This window comes from Condylostylus longicornis, unplaced genomic scaffold, assembly GCF_029603195.1.
Source record: "Condylostylus longicornis isolate FDR11 unplaced genomic scaffold, ASM2960319v2 ptg000170l, whole genome shotgun sequence".
NCBI classification, from domain to species: domain Eukaryota; kingdom Metazoa; phylum Arthropoda; class Insecta; order Diptera; family Dolichopodidae; genus Condylostylus; species Condylostylus longicornis.
The window spans coordinates 137,143-160,265 of NW_026578138.1; the positions used below are offsets into that span (position 1 = coordinate 137,143).

General features: G+C 28.3%; 1 protein-coding gene and 1 long non-coding RNA gene across 4 annotated transcripts in view; both read left to right on the plus strand.

Annotated features, from left to right (window-relative positions):
- The window catches only part of LOC129616278 (inactive serine protease scarface), a 138,222-nt gene extending 121,262 nt beyond the window's left edge, over positions 1–16,960 (plus strand). For all 3 annotated transcript variants that reach the window (XM_055531856.1, XM_055531855.1, XM_055531854.1), the window contains exons 4-9: positions 7,624–8,384; positions 10,773–11,118; positions 13,979–14,015; positions 15,868–15,985; positions 16,060–16,328; positions 16,402–16,960. In XM_055531856.1, coding sequence (XP_055387831.1) covers positions 7,624–8,384; positions 10,773–11,118; positions 13,979–14,015; positions 15,868–15,985; positions 16,060–16,328; positions 16,402–16,709 — 1,839 coding nt within the window. In that variant the 3' untranslated portion in view covers positions 16,710–16,960. The remainder of the gene's footprint in view (positions 1–7,623; positions 8,385–10,772; positions 11,119–13,978; positions 14,016–15,867; positions 15,986–16,059; positions 16,329–16,401) is intronic.
- On the plus strand, positions 3,308–4,891 carry LOC129616279 (uncharacterized). Its single transcript, XR_008697530.1, has 2 exons — positions 3,308–3,761; positions 3,863–4,891. It is a non-coding gene; the product is annotated as an uncharacterized LOC129616279 (long non-coding RNA).
- Positions 16,961–23,123: the final 6,163 nt, after the last annotated feature.

Genomic DNA, 23,123 nt, shown 5'->3' on the forward strand with positions numbered 1-23,123 from the left:
CGCAAGCTAAAAGGAAAAGTTTAGGTGCACCAACGAGACAAAACTTACAAGACTACCAACAAAAAAGAAAAATCGCTAAGAAAGCGATAAGGAAAAAGAAAAAGCAGTACATTAAAGAAAAAATTGAAGAAATAGAAAACGATTTTAAACAAAACAAAGTAAAAAATATGTACTCAAATATTAAAAAACAAACAAAGAAATTTCAGCCCCGAATAAACATATGCAAAGATAAAAATGGAAATATCATAAAAGACAAACAAAAAATCATAACAAGATGGATGCAGCATTTCGGCGAACTCCTGAACAGCGAAAATGAAAACGAGTTTGATAATGATAATAACAACCATGATACAATATTATACCGAACGGTCGAAAATGTGATGGAGCTACCCACACTTAATGACATTAAAAAAGCTTTAAATAAGCTAAAAAACAACAAAAGTGGAGGTGAAGACTCTATCACTGCAGAATTATTAAAATACGGCGGTACAAAAGTATTTAGTGAATTACATAGCATAGTATGTCAGGTATGGCAAGAAGAGACCATACCACAAGAATGGCTTACGAGCATCATAATTCCAATTCATAAGAAAGGAGACAAGACAATATGCAACAATTATCGTGGTATATCACTATTAAATACTGGATATAAAGTATTCACAAATGTATTATACGATAAAATTAATTTATTTGCTGAAGAAATATTGGGTGACTATCAGTGCGGTTTCAGACAAAATCGATCTACGACAGACCAATGCTTTATACTGTGTCAAATCTTTGAAAAATTTTTTGAATATTCTATTGACATACATTGTTTGTTCGTAGATTTTAAGCAAGCGTTTGACAGCATAAATAGGTCAAGAATAGAGCAAATTCTTCAAATTAATGGCATATCCAAGAAATTAATTAAATTAACAATGATGACACTTACAAATACAGTTGCCAAGGTACTTATTCAGGGAGAATTATCAAACTCGTTTGAAATAAGTTCAGGCGTAAAACAGGGCGATGCACTATCGTCTTTAATTTTTAATCTTGTGTTAGATAGCGTTGTTAAAGATGTAGATCCCGGCGGTACAATATTCAATAAAAGCGTGCAAATATGTGCTTATGCCGATGAAATAAGAAATCTGAACGACTTGAAAGAGACTTTTGAAAAACTTGAAACGACAGCTATAACAATGGGGTTAAATATAAATACAGACAAAACAAAGTATATGCTTCGAACCAACAATAAATCCCGATCACCACAGAATTTAGTAATCAGTGGTCGTGAATTTGAAGCGGTTAAGGAATTTAATTATCTTGGCATGTTATTAAGTTCTGATAAGGATACATCAATTGCCATATTACAACGAATTCAATCTGCAAACAAAACATATTATGCCCACAGAAAACTACTGCACTCAAAGCTTTTATCAAGAAACCAAAAATTACAAATGTACAAAACACTGATAAGGCCGGTTCTAACATATGGATGTGAAATTTGGACATTAAAATCTACCGACATCAGTGCACTTGCATCGTTCGAAAGAAAAATACTTAGAGGTATATATGGACCAATAAGATCTGACGACGGTTCTTACCGAATTAGGTATAATCACGAAATCGAAAATTTAATAGAAAAGCGAAATGTAATTAGGTTCATAAAAGCAGAAAGAATTAGATGGCTGGGACATCTATTAAGAATGGATGATGCAAGAGCAGTTAAAAAAGTTTTTAAAAGAGTGCCTGAAGGATATAGGAGACGTGGCCGGCCAAGAAAAAGATGGATCGAAGACGTAGAAGCAGATTTAAGATCAATGACCGTCGTTAATTGGAACAATCTTGCAAACCAGAAAGATCAATGGCGGGCGGTGGTAGCAGAAGCTATGGTTCACCCCGGACTGTAAAGTTAAGATGATGATGATGATGAAATATGAATGAATTAAATATTCAAATTCATATAATTGTAGTTTCATACTAATAAATTAGAAATAATATGAGGAAAATAATATTTTACCTCATATTTAAAGTCAAAGGGTCGTTCTGTCCAAGTCTCTTAAAGCTCTGTGGAGGTCATTCGTTGGAGTATTGGAGGAAAAATCGTAGGAGCGGTCGGAGATAGGAAAATCTGGTGGAATAACATCAATAAAGAATAAGCACCGTTGTATACGCAAACCTTTTTTGCCAATTACATAAATTTTCACTTTCCGCGGACTTTTTCAAATAATAACCTAATTTAAATTCAAAATTTTGTATGTGAGCAGCTATTATTTGAAAATGGTAAGTCTGACACCTATTATCAGTCTTGCGGAGCTTCATACTAAACGTACTACTAATGAACATTACACAAATGCTAAAGAAAAACGATAACGTATACAGAGGAAAGGGACCAAAATCCGTTAGCTAAAACAGTTAAGCAGTATACTTTCTTATTTTCATTTTTTCGGAAGAGGGAAAGAGTACACAATAGATGTTTGACTATTAAAATATAAAATAAAAAAATTTGACTATTAAAATAAAAAATATTATAATTTACGTATCATATGTATATAATTTGAAAAAGACAAATATTAAAAAAAATTTAAAATTTGTAAATAGTAATTGTCATTACATTTATTGTAATATAAACTATGCATTTTTTATTTTTATTTTAATTTTGTCTTTAAAAATGTAAAACAAATATTTTTTATGAATATACATACAGGTGTGTCGGTAATAGGCATTTTTATTTTATAAGTTGCTTTATTTCTATGCCTCGTCTACATTGCGGCTTGACGTGAGATCAGCTCGAAACTCAAGCTGCGTTTTCACCATGTTAGCTTAAAAACCCAAAAACGACGTTCAGCTATTAAATTTAAAATGATTATTAACATTTCAAGTCAAGTAAGCGACTTGAGTGAAGCCGGTGTTGAGCGAAGTAACATGTATATAGACAATAATAAGCTTGAAGCAGCCATATAAACGGGGTACATTCATATTACTACATCATATTGTGTATCTACCTTGAGTAGGTATGAACCGTATAACAAAGAAAATTTTAAATTTATAACTATTACTTTCATACATTCCAATATTTTTACCTAATTTTTGTAAAATGAAAAATAAAATATGAAAAAAACTTTGTTATCAAAAATAACAAAACTTTTACCTAACTTAATATAATTTTATTTCAGTTCAATGTTTTCGATACACTCGTTTGTTTACAATATTTTGTTTCTTTCTTGCCTACACAACTCTTATTAACATCTATTTCTAAATAAAAATGGAATATTTTAAGAATTTGAAAGCGAAATACAAACGAAAACTAACGGAATGGAACGAGTCGAACTACTTATAATAGCAAAGTATATCTATTGTTTTTTTTGAGTTGGAAAAATCCTTCAAAGTCATTTACAAGTAATTTTTACAAATAGCAACACTGTATATAATACACAATATAGCCAAATTTACGACACAAAGAAATGTTGTAGATAGTGTTGCGAAATAGATAAACCAAAATATCTTATTATTTTTTAAATAAAATATTAATTTTGAAGGCTCGATGAAAAAAATCATCAAGAACCTTTTGATATCTTCCACTGAATCAAGACAATTCATGATTTTAATTTGAACTAAATTAGACATCAAAAAGAAAAGTTTATGACATGCGCATTGCGTAAAGTCGATTAATATTCAATTAAATAAAGCAAATGGGAGAATATTAAAAATCTTCTGTTATGGAAATTGGCTTTTTGGTCAAAATGCTTTTTCGTGAACTTTGGAAAATATGGAAAAAGGTGCGAAAAATTCTAATTTGGAAAGATTTTGGAAACTTAAATATTTTAAAAATCTTATTTTGAAGTTTTGCACAAAAAATCTTTATTTTCACTTTTTGCAGTACTGATTGTATATAAAGAAACAACAAAGGTGACCAAAAAGGAAAGGAGAAAAAAACAAAAATGTATTATCGATTCTCATATTGATATATATCATATATCGTATTCAAAACTGTATGACTCAATGAAACTAAGGCAACTATCTATAATATCATGCGCTAGCCCTATGCTCCTCCTAGGAGTGAAGAAGAAAAAAATAAAGCTTATATAGGTTATACTTACTAACTGAGTAAGTCTGCTACACCGTAAAAATCATAACTAATTACTCATTCTTGTACTGAATAAAACCAGGAAAAAAATATGTGAAAATAACAGATATAGAATATGAAATAAATTGCGATAATAAAATAATATACAATATGTTCTGCAAGTACAAATTGACAAGTAGTATAGACAAATATATATGCTACTAAAAAATAAATATAAAGAAAATATCAATTTAATATTCAATGATAATAAAATTGAAAGAGTAACGACATATAAATACTTCAGTATAACATTAGATAGCGAACTCACCTGAAATCATCACACTGATGAATTAATGAAAACCTAAAGGAGAGTAGCAGGTATTTTTCGCAAAATATCTGGCCTAATTCCCGAAAAACAAAAAAGGGCGCTATACTATAATTTATTTCATAGTCATATAGCTTATGCCATATTAATCTGGGGAAACACGAGTAGCAAAAATTTGAAAAAAATCTAAAACTTGCGAAATAAACCTATAAAAAACCTATATAGATTCAAATAAGAATACCAACGAATAGTATATACGCAAATTATAACATTTTAAATAAGCAACAAACAACAAATACTAAAAACAAACCAGATTCAACATATAGATAATAGACAAGGAGTAATAATGCATCATCACAACACAAGAACAACAAACGGCATACGAACTGGCAAAACTGGGTCAAGTAATGTTTTCAACAATGCTGTTCGGGAGTTTAACAATTTTACTAAATGGCTCAGATATGCTGACACAAATACATTAAAAAGGAATATAAATAAATTATTAGTTTGAACCAAGATCGTACAAGTATCAACTTCAAGAACATTTTCTGATAATTAGGTTTATTTAAAGTTTCTGATTAAATTAATATATTTTATTTTATAAACGTAAGAGTCAATTGTACCTTCAATATAATACTCTTTTGTTGCTTTTATTGCTAAAGCCTTTTGAATATATGTAAATTTTTAATGCAAAAAAAAAAAACAAAAACACCACTCTGTACGAGCTTAGGCTGTTTATTCCCGTACGAACGTATGTTCGAAGGGTATACTAAATTTGCCTTACCGTTTGTAACGCTAAGAAATAACGGTCTTAGATATAGACTCAAGTGTATGTTTTTGATCGGCGTCGAATTCTGAGTTGATTTAGCTTTGTGTGTCCGTCCGTCCGTTCGTCTCAACGATAACTCAAAAACTAATTGAGCTAAGTTCACCAAATTTTCACAAATGATTTATTGTAGGAAGTGCCAGAACCCTATCTAAATTGGACATGTTCGGGGTACTGGTTCGGGTAGCTGCCATACAACTTCAAAATTTTATTTTTAGTTTTCGAGATAAAGTACGTCAAAGTTAAAATTTTTCTTTTTTTTTTAATTGGAAATTTCTTGAAAATTTTTATTATTTTTTTATTTTTTTTTGTTTTGGGGTCTAAAACGTAATCCATACAATATTTTTCTCTATCTTTCATAGTTTTGCTAGTAAAACGTATTAAATGTGTTTAAAAACATGCGAAAAATGCAAATTTCCTGTGAAACAAGCCACCAATGGTTACTTTATGATGCATGGTTCCTAAGTTTCCTAAAAATCTGGTACCTTTTTTTCAACAGGCTTTAGCTAGAAAAAACTCGAATATCTGTATCCCCCCCATATAATTAAAATATATATCTTTTAGCATTTATACAAACAACGCAGATTATAGCTACATATATAATGATTTATGTAAGCATGTAATTATGATTTATGTAAGTACGATATATGTAAGCAAATTCATAAATATTAAGATATGGTGCATACATCTAATAACAGTAATAGTATTTTTCAAAAACAATATATTATTTTGAATTCATTGAAAGTTACTTGTTTATATCATGTTGAATTTTTTTTTTAAATTATTAGAAATTTTATATGTAAGTTTATTTCGACAATGGCACGGGTTGATCAACTTTTGGGATATATCAGGCCTCGAAAGCCGCACTTTTTAGTGGGCCTGTTTTACAGTTTCGATCATTATGAAAAAAATATTCAACAGGCTTACTTGAAATTTCATATATAAGCTTCGCTCAACCGTCCGCGAAACCTCCTAACTTTTGGAAGAAATGAGGCGTCAGTAACCGGATGTTTACTACGGGCCAAATATACATTTTTGCGTATATAAAAAGAAATAACCAACCCATTTCATTGAAATTTAATATTTTAATTCTTCGTATTAAAACAATGAACATATAATTTTTTTGGAAAGATCAAGGCTGTGAAACTGATCTGGGGGCCAATTTCACATTTTTTTACATATCTACAAGACAATCAATGGAATTTCTCTGATAGCACAAAGTAAAACTCTACTAAGAGCCAGATTTACATTTCTCTAGGTATTTTATTTATCTAGGTATATAATTGGAAAGAAGTATTTAACAGACATTTTTATAATATTCTGTAACACTTTCACTTCACTAGACAATACACATTGCGGTCAGTTATGTGCTGGATCACATCAGATTTTTTTATATTATTTTTAATATTGTACTTTTAAACCTTTACACTGACTGTAAATGCTGAAGTTAGGTATCAATATTTTTCAAAGCAAATTTATTTCAATACAAAATCTAGCGCGAACGAGAAAGAAACCGATATTTATATGTACGTATATATACCTAATTTTTTATAATATAAATATAAAATTGAAAAAAAATTATAAAACTAATTTTATATTACAGAAACACAAACTACGAAATACAGTATGTGATCATACAAATAGATTTTCTTTTACTCATAAAAAGAATTCGTACAAAATATGTGTGGAGCTCTTCCACATTTACTATATTCTGTCTTACTTGTTAAAAATTTTTCTATTCTGAAAGTATATATTCTGTAGAAGTAACTAGTCATGTATGTTACTATTTTGTCCAGTATGAAAATCTAAACATTGATAATAACCACAAATTATAAAATTTCCAACAAACGCCTGTGTCAAATATAAACGCGTATCCCTCAGGTGAATCATTCACTCCTTTCTAATATTTCGCTGAGACAGGGAATGTGGTCAGCCATTTTATCTACCGTTGCAAAAATCAGCCTCACTGTCTATGGCTCATAATTGAACTGGTTCAATATATGAAAAAATGGACTTAAGTGGTATCAAAAAACCAGCTCAATTATGCTATATGTTCATTTACCTTGTTACCCGAATACATGATATCTAATAGCACCAATTGTCATTATTATTACTAGGAAAATACAACAGTTTTAATACAGTAAATTGACGTAGGTTTCTGTGAAAATGAACGATTGAGATACTAACCTGTATATCTTTGTATGAAGTGTGGTTATTGGAGTGGGAAAATTAAAGTAATACCTATGGCTTCACGTAATTGCATTCAGTGCCATTAATATTCAGTACCATTTAAGATAAATTACTAATTTTAAAAAAAAATTTCATGTAATTTCATCTCTTAAAAAAGCAAAATGTGAATAAACATAAATTATAATTACTGAATCATACATTAATTAAGCTATCTATTAATATTTTTGCTTTCAGACTGATAAATGTTATGCGCCAGAAGTATGCTGTAAAATTCCAGACTCGACAATTTTAACTGAAGATGGTTATGTTGTGCGTACACCAGAAAAACCATTCCCGCAACCTCAGCCATTACCCAGACCTCAACCAACTCCTTCTAGAACACAAGGACAACCAAGGCAACCAATCGAACAACCGCCATCCATACCCTCAAGGCCAGCTTCACAACCAACAAAACCTAGGCAGCCAATTACTGGAACTCTACCAACCCCGTCCAGACCAGTTCCTGGATCACCATCACAACCAAGACAACCGGTCTCTGCTTTAGAACCAACACCATCAAGACCGGGACCTCATTCTCAACCTGCTCAACCAAGACAAACAATTCCCAGACCTCAAATACAAACAGATAGAGGTTATTTACCACCAATCCAATCAGGACAACTCCCATCACGTGAACAAGGCCAACCACCATTGCGACAACCAGGAAGTCAACCATCACTTCAAGTAACATACCAGCCATCACAACTAACATACCAACAACCACAACTACCATCTCCACCACCTGGACAAGCCTTACGTCAACCAGTTCAAACACCACGTCAGCCAACGAGTGGTTATATTCCCCCTAGAAGTCCAGCAGGACCTACAACTGGTGAAGGAATATTGTCATTGCCAATTTTGCCATCAAAAAAACCAGGTCAACCAGTGCGACCAGTTTTAAGTAATGATATTCCAGAAAGTCAGTTACCTACTAAATGTGCTGCTGCCTTAAATTGGTAAAAAAAATAATTCTTTCTGCACCAACATTTAAAATTCATATTGTAAGAAATTCAATTTTTGTTGCATCCACGTCTGCAACAAAAATGAAAAGCGAACAGAGCTACATAATATTTCTGTTTGCTTTTGATTTCAATAATTTATTTCTGAAACTGAAGAAAAAAAAACACTTTGCTTTTACAAATTATAAACCCCTTAATAAAATATCTGACATTAGAGTTAAAAATAATATATTTAACTGAATCTAATTTTTCAACTTTTACTTAGACATAATACATATGTCTGGGCATAATACTTAGGCATAATACTTAGGCTCTTCTAATTAGCTCACAATCAGAGGTGTATGTATGTAAAAATGAATAACGTAGCTCAAACCATATATCTAGGGTTTTCTATCAGAACATGGAATCTGCATTTTTGCCATTTCGTGTAAAACATCATTGAAAATTTTTTTTGTTATTTTTGTTTTACTAAAGTGAATTAATAAGTCAATTTAGTTAATTAAGTCAATTAGCTAGTGAAAATTTAATGAAGATAGTTTAATAAGTAAGCATTTTAAAATGTTGCTACTAAATATTACATAATATTAAAATTTCAACAAATTTTTTATATCAAACACTACACACTTTTTCTAATTGCCATTAGTATCAATCAGAACTGAATAAGTTCACTTATCTAGCTTTAAATGTTTTCAAACGAGCGTTTCACTTATGTGAAAATATTCTTCAAGGATTTTTTTTCAAAACTACTGAAAAAATTAATTTTTTTTTCTTGCATTAGAAATCGCTTAAAATTTTAAGTAATGCTGCAGTCATAATTTTTTTTTTGTCAAAAATGTAGATATCATGTTTTGATAGAAAACCCTAGATATAGTAAAGATACCTTTCCAAAATATTTTCAAAAAAAAAAAAACAATTTCCTTTAACATGAAAAAAACTAGACTTTTTTGTGTTAGTTATTAATACGTATATGTGGTTATGTTCCTATATGCATCGTCGCTCGAAATACACACGAAGGAAGTTTTCATCATTATCAATTAATTTTATAAAATTCTTTTTAAGTGCAGAAATACAATTCCAGAATATGTACTTTTGAAAAAAAATACAAAGAAATATCGCTCTGTATTTTCGTTTAGTTATCGGTTTACAACACTTTTACATTCTTCAACATAGAAAATAACAATTTTGTGGACAAAAATATACTTTCTCTAAAAACAAAATTTTGACGTTCTCTTCAAGTTATAGCTCTCTAATGAAATGAAAATGCAAGTTTTGGGCAAGTTACTGTTTATAAGATAAAGGAAATTTGTGTTGAAGAAATAAAATATCAGCTTTGAGAATTTGCAGAATTCACTGAAAGCTCTTAAAGCTGATATTTTGTTCCTTCAGCATAAAAAGTTATAAATCAAATGTTACATTTTCGACTCTTTTTTCAACACCATAACATTCAACTTGTATAAAAGCAATATTATTATTGCAATCGTCTTCTAATCAAAACACATATCCTTATGTCTAATTTAATGTTTATTTTAGTATAACTGTATAGATAAATTACATTAGTTAATTACATTAAAATAATTTGTCAAATCTCGAAATTTTTAAAATTTGAATTTTGTAGATCTTATATTTCCGAAACTCCAAGGTTTTCCGAAGTTGTAAAAATGCAGAAAACTAAGGGTAAATGCCATATCATTAAAGAATATATTATTTTTTTTTGACTAATGCAATTAACACATTATTCAGGCATTATGTTAACATTTCTTTCAATTTATTTTTTTGTTTTATTTCAAAAAATGCATGCATTACTCATCCCAAATGTATGTTATCTGTAAAATATATTCGTAAATGAATAAAAGTGATTTTTATAATATTGTACATTGTGTAGATTGTGTTCAAAAGCTGTAAGGTGAACTTTTTGAAAGGTAAAGTGGTACATTACAAACCATTGATTTGATCCAACTTTATTTATAATCCTTTTCCTTCTGTATTCTTTTCGTTTTAAATTATTAATTGTCGGGAGTACTTAGGATTTTAAAATATTGGAACACTCTTTTTATAAGAAAAAACATAAATACAAAAGCAGTCCTAACTTTTTCAGAATCAAAAACTGTTATATATAGCAGTTAAAATGTGAACCCCAAATAATTACAGAACTGTTTTTCACAGTGTGACTTAAAGCTTTGTAGTTCAGGATATGGTATATTGACTATTATAGTTTTAATACTATTGTTAGAGGATGTGAATGTAGTTTAAAGCTTCAAACAATCAAAGCATTTTAATAATTGTTTTTTACAATATGGAAAAAAATTATATTTACATTTTCAGATTTTTTTGCGAATAAAAAATTTTCTTTTAATTTCTATTTGTTAATTGATTTTAAAACTGCAGTACCAGATCGGAATACTGTTCAGCTACAGGTGTCATATCAGATACCCCAGTAGTTTTAAGCGAAGATCAGGAAATTTATCGCGTACCAATGACGTCATGTTATAATCCAGAAGAAGGATTCAATGGTGTGTGCTGTCGCGATCCAAATTATAAAGATCCTTGGCCAGCTAGCCAATTAGGACAATATAAAGCTGAATTATTTGGTGATACTGGAGCCTATAAACCAAGTACAAGAACACAACGTCGCGCAAATAACAATCTGGCAACTGAGGCGCAATCTGCGTCTAATCATTCAAGGCGACAAGCACCAAACAGTCGCGTTGCGAGATGTGCTAGCAGAAATTTTGTAAGTTGTTAAACATTGAATTTTAAAAAAAAATTTATGTATGTTAATATTAAATATATATTTATGTATATATATTTATAAAATATTAAATATGATTTTACTTATTTCAAAATAAGTTTAAATAAAAAAATATTTTTTATAAAAAAAATGAAAGATCATGATTTTTTTTTCATTCATTCTATGTTCTGCACTACATTTACACACTAGGTTGATTCTATTTTTCCCCCAAAATTATTTTTAGTCATAAATTTTCCAAACATTTAATAACTCCAAAAGAAAATTATTGAAATATTTAGGGTATGTGTTTCATATTAGTGAAATCAAAATGAAATGTGTCGTATAATGACTAAAAGTACTTGAACTGTGCAGCTAAAAAATATATTTGCAAATGAGACATAACTACCTTTAGAGACAAACAAAAATAAAACATCAGATTTAATGTTAACATTTTATTTATAACCTGGCACGTAGAAGTAGTTTTATGATTATTCACTAAATTTGACGACTATTCCACCCTATAAAATTACTTATTCAATATAAAAATTATTCAACATTAAAATTTCAAGTTAAACTAAATTGAAAAAAATTTTTCACTACTTTACACGCAGTTTTTAGTTGTAATTCTTTAAAAAAGAAAACGTATTATAATAAGTACTAAAAACATCTGCTACTACAGAAGTTTTAAGTTGAAGGAAAAAACAATCGAGAATCTCCATATATCTCTCACAGGATGTGTGTATCTTAAACAATTAAATTAATATAGTTATGTATATATATATATATATATATATATATATATATATATATATATATATATATACATTAGACATATATATATATATAATATATTTTCGTATACTTTTATTAAACAGAAAAAGTAAATAATTTTTTAATATTGTGTATTGGTACTTACTAAATTTTAAAATTATAATAATATGTTTGGTTTGGTATTTAAGTAGTTCGTACATGTTATGTGTATGTGTTCTAAAAAATTTATATGTTATTATTTTTGTGAAAAATTTTTATTATTGTTTAATGCTTCTTATATGTATTTCAGGATCTGGAAAACTGTTTTATGAAATACTTTTATTGCTTTAAACTTAAATTTTCCATCAATATATATTTTATGAAACAATTAAATTTCAATAAAACAAAATTATGGCAACTTTTAAATTTAGGGCAATAAGGAATTTCTTTAACTTGTAATTAAATTTCAAAAATTAATAGAAATTAAGAAAATGTGGCACAGTAATTGGTAACAAAAATTGGTGGTATCCGAATCGGAGGGTATATTTATTGTTACTAATTAGAAAATACTGTAATTATAAAATGTCAAATTTTAAGGAAAAAAAGTTTATTATTTAATAATTCTTTTATAGGTAGGTAAGACATTTTGCAATTACAGTATCAAAATCAATTTAAGGATTATAAAATTAAATTTGAAATAATTTACAAATTAGAAATGTCGAGATAAAGTTTTGATAAACAAAAATATGTGTGGTTTTTTGTGCAAATTACGAAATTTTAACTTTTACCAAAAATATAAAAATTTATATGCACTTGCAGTTAGTGTTTTCTAAATTAGTCTATTGTACATTAAAATAATTGAAATCACGTAATTGATGATATGGATAACTACATTAAATCTAGTTATGGAAAGTTGTTATTTTACATTCTGCTACAAACAATCTCGATAAATTTCAAAAAAGACCTAGAGTTTATATAGTAACTCAACATTATTTAATTTTGTGTATTATTTTTTAAATTCAATTAGATAACATTATAATAAATACTACATATGTACATATGTAAAAATATATATTGATATTTTGAATCAAATTTTGCTAAGAAGGAATAAGACGATTTTATATCGTTATAAGACTTTTTATATCGAAAATTTCAAACTAGAATTTAAAAGTATATTTAGTTTCCAATACTAAAACCTATTTTTATAATCATGTTTTTGCTTAATTTTGAAACTAAAGAAGCAAAATTACCCTACTTTTGTCAAGCAATAGCTATATATATGGATATATTAGTACGAACAACATATTCAGTAAATATTCTTGTAATTATAAGCTCGTTCGATAATGCACTTTGTATTCTGCAACTGTTATTGGAAATGGTTAAGAATAATCATAAATTTGTTTCAAAATGGTTGATTTTCATCACTTTGCAATAAATTTAGCTATCGAACAAGTTTTAAATTTGAAACTGATTACTTTTTCATTTAAATTTTTAATTCGTACTTTTTCAATACGTACATACGTTATGTACGTATATGTTCAAAATGTTTTTTTTATTAAGTACCATATAAGTAATTTTTCGGCGAAATATGTATATATTTTCAATTCATTTTAAATTTTAACTTTTCTTGCTTTAACGAATTTTAAACTTATATAAAAAATTTAAAAAAAAGTTTTTTCATCAGTTCTCGAAGTTTTTTCATGAGCCTGCTGCTTATAGGCATTAAATTTCTCGTAAAAGTCGTAATTTTTTTCTGATAATAATTTAAAAATATTGAATAGCATTGCTTTAACTGTAAATCCAAAAAAAAATATTGGTTGAATATACATAGTTAATCCTTTTTTCCTTTATTGTACATATACATACATATGAATACATTATCTTGACATTTCTATGGTTATTTTTTATACTATATTAGACAAAATTTACATTCAAGGGGCATCACAGTGATTAGATTAAAATATACTAAATTTTGGCAAGTTATTAATAATTATTAATAAAATTATGTACCCAAATATAAGAAGGATGTTTTAAAAATAATAAAATATTAAAAACAAAATATAACAAATACTAATATTTGAAATTTTATTTTCTTTTTCTTATTTTACTACAGAATTCAGTTTTACAAGGTGATACTTCTATAGACGCAGGTTAGTTTATAAAATCCTGAAATATCAAAATTTTTTTTTGAAAAAAGAATTCTACTTCTGCAAACTTTTTCAGGTTAAAAAATTATTTTATTGTTACTAAATCTTATTCATTAATTTTTTTAAAAACATTAATATTGTACTGCAAATAACTTTTTCGCACTCCTAATAAATACAAAATGCATTCTATAATCGACATCTTTTGACAAGAACATTAGCAAAAAGAATAGTGTAACAATATTTTAAAGCCATTATGGCGATTTAAGATTTTCGAGGATTATTTGTCTCTAATATTCAATTGCTAATACTAATACTAGGTACTTAGACCCCAACTTCTAGATACTTCTGGATTTTTTTAGAAACCCAACAAAAGTTTTACCGAAGAAAAGTTTTGCAAATAAGCTTCTTGGTAGTATGCCATATATAACATACATGTTACTATTTCCAACAAAGAATTGAAAAAAACTAATTGTTAACAATTGAATATTAGAAACAAATAATCCTTGAAAATCGCAATAATCCTTCGAACATACGTTCGTACGGGTATAAAAATATGGATACAATGTTAGTTTTTAAGTTATAATAAATTGTTAATATACCTATGGATATACATACGTAGATGTAGGGTAAATTAGTATTTAATAATTTAGTTGAACAAAAAGTTTTTAAGAGCCCTTGTTTCTTTGGTTTTTAAAATTATTATATCAAATAGGAAACAGAAAATGTATACAATTTTTCAAAAAAATATTATTAAATACCCTGCTTATTAAAGACAATTTTCTTTTTCCACAATTTCTGAATGACTGCAACGTAAAAACGATTGAACGCTGAAAGTTAACAGTAACAGTTACAGTTGTTCAGTAACAGTCGGTAACAGTTGTTCGTTACATGACGATGATGTAATTTAATGTGATGTGATTGGATGTGAAGTTTTTTCTATTACCGACCGCATTGATGGCAATAAATTTTGCATAACGAGTTTTCGGTGGGAATGCACTTCTCCATAGTGGGGAAGTGTAAATAAACTATTTTTAGCAACCTGTCGGTCTGTGTGTGCACGCCTATATCTCAAGTTTGGCTGAACCGATTTTGATGAAATGAATTATATGTAAGCTTATTTCGACTATGACACAGATTGATCAACTTTTGGGATATATCAGGCCTCGAAAACTGCACTTTTTAGCGAACCTGTTTTACATTTTTGAAAATTTTGAAGAAAATATTCAACTGATTTACTTGAAATTTTATATATAAACTCGACCGTCCGCGAAACCTTATAACTTTTGGAAGAAATCAGGCGTCAGCAACTGGACGTTTACTACGGGCCAAATAAACATTTTTGCTTTTATAAATAGAAATAATAAACCGATTTCATTAAAATTTAATATTTAAATTTGTCGTATTAAAACAATGAACATAAATTTTTTGAAAAGATCAGGGCTAGGAAACTGGTCGGCGGGTCGATTTTACATTTCTTACCATATCTACGGAACGATTTAATAAAATTTCTTAAAATTTGATATTTGAGTTCTGGTTATTCCCGAAACTAACTGCCGAGCATTTCAGGGAATTCGTAATAATTTTCGAAAATTATTTGGAAAAGCTTTCAAAATAATTTTCTTCATTTTTATTATTTTTGGAACAAAGGAACAGATTTTAAGAAATTTTTTCAATAAACCATTTACAAATATACTTCTTCCATTTTTGATTTCTTAGACGATTTTACTTGAATTGTTATTTTGTATTAATTTTTTTAGTTTAAAAAATGTCTCAAAAACATAAATCTTACCTTAGTACGTACATATATTAATGTTGAAATTTAAATACATAAATTCATTGTTCTGTTTTTACGTAGCTTTTGGAGAATATCCCTGGCAAGCTATGATACTTTTGGAATCTAAAAAATCTTTGATTTGTGGTGGCGTTATCATCGCCGATGATATGGTGGCAACCAGCGCTCGTTGTGTACAAGGGTGATATATTTTTTGCATTGTTTTACAAAGAAAAATATTTTTTAACTTTTAATCACCAATATACAATCTTGTAGACGCAAGCCATTTGACGTTATTATTAAAGGCGGCGAATGGAAACTTGGAAGTGATATAGAGCCGATAACTTTCCAAAATTCACGGGTTAAGCGTATAGAAATACATCCAAATTATGATTCAGTAAAATTCAATAACGACATCGCATTATTACATTTGGATTCTAAATTGAAGTTTGATATTCACATTGCTCCACTATGCATTGATGACAGCGATCCAGATGAAAATGAGGAATGTTATGTAACTGGTTGGGGAAAAGAGGTTTTAAAAGGTAATAATTTTTTAAAATTTATGTAAACTTTTTTTTCACGTACTTAATTGTTATTTTGAAAACATTCATATAGTTCATTTACAAGACGCTATTATGCATCACTCAAAAGTAACCGTACTTGATCGTCAAAACTGTAATGCTAGTGCTGATCAATTATGTGGAAGGCCGGTTCTCAATGCATGTGACTTAGATTATGGTAGCGCTTTAGCATGTTCGAACGGTAGTGGAAATTGGGTCATGAAAGGTATATACTCATCAGAAAATCAATGTGGGGACCAATCAATTATAACATTTACTAAACCAGATTCAATATTTATGAATCCAAGTTTTAAAAATGAAAAAGCATTTGCAACTAATTTTTTACCAGTAAATCGTTATTAAAAATTCAATTCAAAGGAGTAAATGTAAACAATGATAAACGAAAAAAATTAAATAGATACGTATATGAATTAAATAGACTATAAAATATATTAGATTTTAAATTTAATATATGTATATTATTATAATTAATTAGTTTTATATTTTAGTATATTAAAATTTAACAAAAATATCATAAAAGTTAGGAGCAAATAAAGCATAAATAAAATAAAAGGCTAATATAATGCCAAATACTGTAACAGCTAAAAATAAAAAAAAATTAAAAAAATTGAACAATTTTTTAAATTAATTAATTTTTTAAAGAACTTTTTCATCCAACATTTGAGAAATGAGAAAATTTTACTGCCGATACCGAGGCAAAAGTATTTTTTTAGGAGTTCAAAGTTTTACTTTGATATAGAATTACATTCAAGTAGGCTGTAGTATGCACCTATACGATAATATATCATGATGAGTATACAGGATGATTCAGTACGATATACAACAACATATAGTCATAATAGTATTGGCTAGAGGATTAAAACTAGATACAACTTTTACTCTAGAGTGGATGCTTAAGCTTAAGTACTTTTACATTGCAGGAGACATAGCAAAAAAGACATTCGTATTTCAAGATCTTAAAGACCCTTGATAAATTGTACAAGCTCAAAAAATTATCACTATTTTTGATTTTTATTAATTTTAAATGCTATAACTCTCTATATTATTATTTTTTTATTAAAACAGTCACTATAAAAAGCAGTTGACATTTTTAAGAATCGTTATTTTGATAAAAAAAAACGAAATTTCAACATTTTTATTAAAATACAATAAATTTTAGAGAAAAATTCTTATTTTTGAATTTTTTTGGAAATTTTTTGAAAAAAATTAACATTTTCTTTCAATGGCTTAAATTTTAGCTTAAAAATCGGTAAAATATTTTTAAAACTTCTAAAAATTTTACATGAAAATGCATAAAGAAATTTAAAAAAAATCTGATGTGGTCAGCACATAACCGACCGCATTGTGTATTGTCTAGTTGAGTGAAAGTGTTACAGAATATTATAAAAATGTCTGTTAAATACTTTTTTCCAATTTTTAGGACATTAGTAAGCTTATAGTTAACATACCTAGAAAATTCTAAATTTGGCTCTTAGTAGAGTTTCGCTTTGTGCAACCCGAATTCCCTGAAATGCTCGCCAGTTAATTTCGGTAACAACCAGAACTCAAATAGCAAATTTCAAGAAATTCCATCAATTCGTTCCGTAGATATGGTGAAAAATGTAAAATAGGCCCGCAGATCAGTTTTCGAGCCCTGATATTTCTAAAAAATTTATATGTTCATTGTTTTAATACGAGGAATTCAAATATTAAATGTCAATGAAATCGGTTGATTATTTCTCTTTATATACACAAAAATGTATATTTGGCCCATAGTAAACGTCTAGTTGCCGATATCTGATTTCTAAGGAATTAGAAAATGAAGCGCTACACAAAAGAACAACGCAGTTTTATTGTTGAGCAATATTTTGTAAATAATGAAAGTTTATCAGCAACTACAACTTGTTCTTCAGCAATGAGGCTCATTTTCATCTTGACAAAATTATAGTCTTTGGGATGAAGAAAGTCCACAAGTGATTGTCCAGAAACAAATACATCCACTATCACGACATAATAATCCAGTTTTTTGTGCCAAAACAAAATATTGCTCAACAATAAAAATGCGTTTTTCTTTTGTGTAATGCTCCATTTTTAATAACCCCGAACTTTTTTTTTTGGTTTGGTCACCACTTTATCGCACAAATGGCGCAATTCAAATCTTGCGTGAATTTTGGCCACCCTTTACGTGAACTTTGAAAATACAGCGGAAATACAACATTATATTATTTTATTTTACAAATTATTTTAGGACACCACAATGTTCTATTCCCTGGCAGCATCACAAAATATGAATCGTTAACTAAATTTGAATGTACGATTTCTTTTTTGTTGTAATATTTGCCAATAAGAAGTCAAGATAATAAAATTAAATTTTATCTTTAACTTTATCACTTTCTTCAGCGTCAATTCATTCCATAAGTCAATAGCTATTTCGTTAGCTTCCACCCACAAATGAGGCACCACTTGTTTATTTGCGTAATATTTAAAAGTTTTGTCATAAATTGAAGGCCTTGCTTTAATTGCATAAATTAATTTTCCAATGAAATCTATTTAAAATAAATCATTATATAATTTTATATATAATTTATTTTTTATAGACAATAAATAATTTTAAACTTTGGACGCAGTTACACAATAAAATATTTTTACAAAATAAAAATAATTCACTAGTTTTGAAAAAAAAATCCTTGAAGATCATTTTAACTAATCAATTGTTCCAATAATTTCTCTAGCAAAATTAGATATCAACAGTTATTTACTTCTTGAAATGATAAAATTTTCTAAGAAGACATTGAAATATAGATACGTATGTCATGTTATACACTTTTGAAATGAAAATGTATTCTAGTTTTTATACCGTTTCGTTTGAAGTTGAAAAAGAAACATTTGCACGTATTTATTTCTACATTTTATATTTAAATGTTCATTACTTAAAACTAGATAAGTGAACTTCTTCAGTATTGATTGGTACTGATTGCAATTGGAAAAAGTTCATATCTTATTTGATTTATTTGATAGATACAACATTTAGTAGCAACATTCTACAATATTAACTTATTAAACCATCTTCACTAAATTTTCACTAGTAAATGTTTTAGTAAAAGAAAAATAATACAAAAAAATTTCAATAATACAAAGAAGTTTTACTCGAAATGGCAAAAATATGGATATAATGTTCTGACAGAAAACCCTAGATTTAAGTTAACTCAAAATACATTTTATTAGTTTCAAATTTGATTTACTGAAAAATTCAATAACAAAATATCTTTCCCGCGAAATAACTCATAAAAATATTCCCATGTGTTAAGATTTCAGACGCAATGTCTGCAATCTTAACACATGCCAACAATAACGTTCCCGTACAAAAGTTATCACGTGGAAACATCAACATAATTAAAAAATTATAAATAAATTAAGCTTAAAATGTAATGGACGTAATAAGTAATTAATGCTCAAATTGTGCAAATGTTGATTTTAAGAAATAAAACTCTTTTATTAAAAAAAAATTTGTTTTTTTTTATATTGAAAATATAATATAAAATTAACTGGCGTCCAACGTTTTCAACGGGTGACAGTGCTAATCAAAATTTCAAAGTGAAACTAATAATGAAATTAAATTAATTAAGTTCAGAAAATATAATATAAAATACTAAAAGCAACAAGAAAATATAACATAAAATACTAAATAAGAAACTTAAATAATACTGTAATAGTTATGACTTTAATAAAACTTGAATTTATGTGAATATTTGTTATAATCCCAAAGCACTAAATAAATACAATAATAACAAATTATAATAAAATTTTGTGGAAAACAAAAAGCCATAAAAAGGAAAAAAAAGCTTCACGTTAAATTATACATATTAAAGACTGGAAAAGGATCCTTCATTGGCATCATTTGACCAACCTGCTCCTGAACCCAAATCAACAGCAACGTGAGAAATAAGATCCATCAGCAAAAGCATCAAGTAGCATCAGCAAAAAGGAATTGACAGCAGTCAGCAGCCGCTCATCATTGAAAAAATGGCGTTGCTTATTACGTTTGTAATAAGCTTTGTAAGAAATTTTACTTTTATTATAGATTTTTATTAGAAAAAAAAAATACTACAAACCAATAATCAAACAAAAATTGAAAATTTGAGAAATAAATTTTGAAATTTGAAAAAATAATTTACTTATTAAATAAATTAAAAAATTTTTTACTATATTTGTGCAAAATATATTACAATTTAAACTTGAAAAGATCAATTCATAAATTTATCTAATTGATTCAACACATAAAGTTTATATAAAAAAAAGAAAAACACAATTTAAATAAATAGAGATTTATAATAATTATCGATTTTAACTCAAAAATCTATTTTAATAAAAATATTCAAAAAAAAAAAGAAAAAAGAAAAAAAACAACACGTATCTCGAAAATATTAATTACTAGAGAATTTCTAGAACAAAGTAAATTAAAATTAAACTAATTAATTATAATTAAATTCCCAAAGCAAATCATACATCAACAACTCAATAAATTTTATAAATAAAAATATTTGGAATTAATATTAAAATCTGGCTATATTTGCTACGATAAAAGGAAAAATTTTCTCCCAACACAGATTCTGACCAAACTGTAGACTCTACGGACAGAAACCTAGCAGGTTTATATAAAGTACCAGACGTAGTACGATATATACGCGAATTTTCAGCAAATTCCGGAGAGTTTAGCTCCGAAAAAAAAGCGTTGAACGGGTTCTGCATAAATACAAACCAGAAAATGGCATATTATGGGATCCTTGGCGTAATCCGAAATAAAATTAAGGGAAATGCCGACATGGCTCCTGAATATTATAACACGCCTATGAACTGAAAAGCGATTTGACGATATCTAAACCTGTTTGTAGGAATATCAGTTAACATTCTTGGTTCAGGGTAGCAGGACAGTCAAAGACTTTTATCATGCAGTATATTCCCATTTATCACTAATTTTAGGCAAATTGTCATGTTTAGAAGTTTAGAAGTAGCTGAAACACTCGGTGTATTAGGGCTGAAACACAAGGAGTCATCGTGATAAGGCATTGAATATCTTTGCAGGCGGTCTGAGAGGAGACTAGCCGCGGCTTCTTGCAATGCCTTGCAGATTTGCCACAGGTTCTGCATGTGTGCACGAAAATGTAAAATAAAAATTTAAGAAATCAACATAAAATAGTTCACGCAAATAATAGTTTTAGACAAAGACCGTAAGACCAATCGTTCCAAAAAGGCAGCAACCACAAAACACATTTTACCCACACCTAGCTTTCAAATATCAGTTTAGTCTTCACAGCCTCAAAATATTAGTCAATCACCTAATTTCAATAGATTCCAATCAAGACCATATGCCCGTAATAACTAACCACAAAATACAATGAATTACAATTACCAACAACGTTCAACAAACTTTCATAATTTTCAAAACAGACAGCCATCTTCCTAACCTATGGATGTAGATAGAAGTATCGAAACAAGGAAAGTAGACTACATGAACAAACCTAGCTTTGTGAGAAAGACCATTCACACAGTCGCAACGAACACATGTTGATGTGTTACATGTTGATATAACAAAACAATAGAGAAACTTTTAATGTCGACACGAAATTATATCCGGCGGACTCGAATGACATGACATATTATAACGAAGAAACTTATAATGACATGGTATAATGACATGGAACAGGAAATTCCTAGCGAAAAAGTTTTGGAAAACTCTTACACTGAACTTTGAGTAAATTTCAGATATCTACTTTTTAGATTAAGTGGAGGAAAAGAGCTCTAAAATTCTTATTGACACCGGGTTCAACAAGAATTGCATCAAACCATGTTAAGCCAAAAAACCTCTACAAAATAAAAAATTAATTACAAATTTGGGGACGACAGTCTTAAATAATTATTCGCTGTCATACATTTCAAGAAAAATTACCTTCTACTCCAAAACGAAAACAAAATTAAAATAAAGCAACAAAAATCCAAAGACAAACATTAATGTTCGTCTTGTGAACACATATAATGTTCGTACTAACCATATGACAAATAATCAAATAGGAGAAAGAGAAGCAATAGTACGGTCCCTTCCTAATTTATTCTGTGAACCTGACGAAAAGTTAACGTTTACCACAAGAGTTAAGAGTGAAATAAGAGCCACAACGGATAGGCCCTTTTCCCGATGAGTATAACTCCCCTGTACACACGACAACTAGTAGAAAACCTATGGAAGTATTTTTGGGAAGACACGTGAGCACTGATTCTAATCAGTATGAACAAACGCGTCGAGAAAACATAAATAAAATTAAGAAAAACAAGACGCTGATATGCAATAACGTAATCAGGCAACGGTGCCCTGCAAAAACTATACTATAGGAGAAACAATTTATGTTAAAATTAATGAAAGATTAGGTTCCAAATCCTCGCTAGAATATAAAAAAGAATCAGACAAGGAAAATCGCCAGTTCATAATAGTAACTGAATCAGGACGGATCGTTCACAAAAACTACATAAAAAATTAAAATTCTTTTCAGATTCTACGACATGGATTGCCTGGTCAATGTTTTCATATTCGATTACACTAATTCACAATTTGTCATATTTAACGCTGGAAATACAAAATTACAGACAAGAACTTTCAAAATAATTCACGTCATCAAATTAGATGAATAATTAATTCAGATCAGAAAACTGACAATTGACACTAATCATACACTATACACTTTTTTGGCTCATACCATTATACGAATCAAAACTTCACTTGCCTAT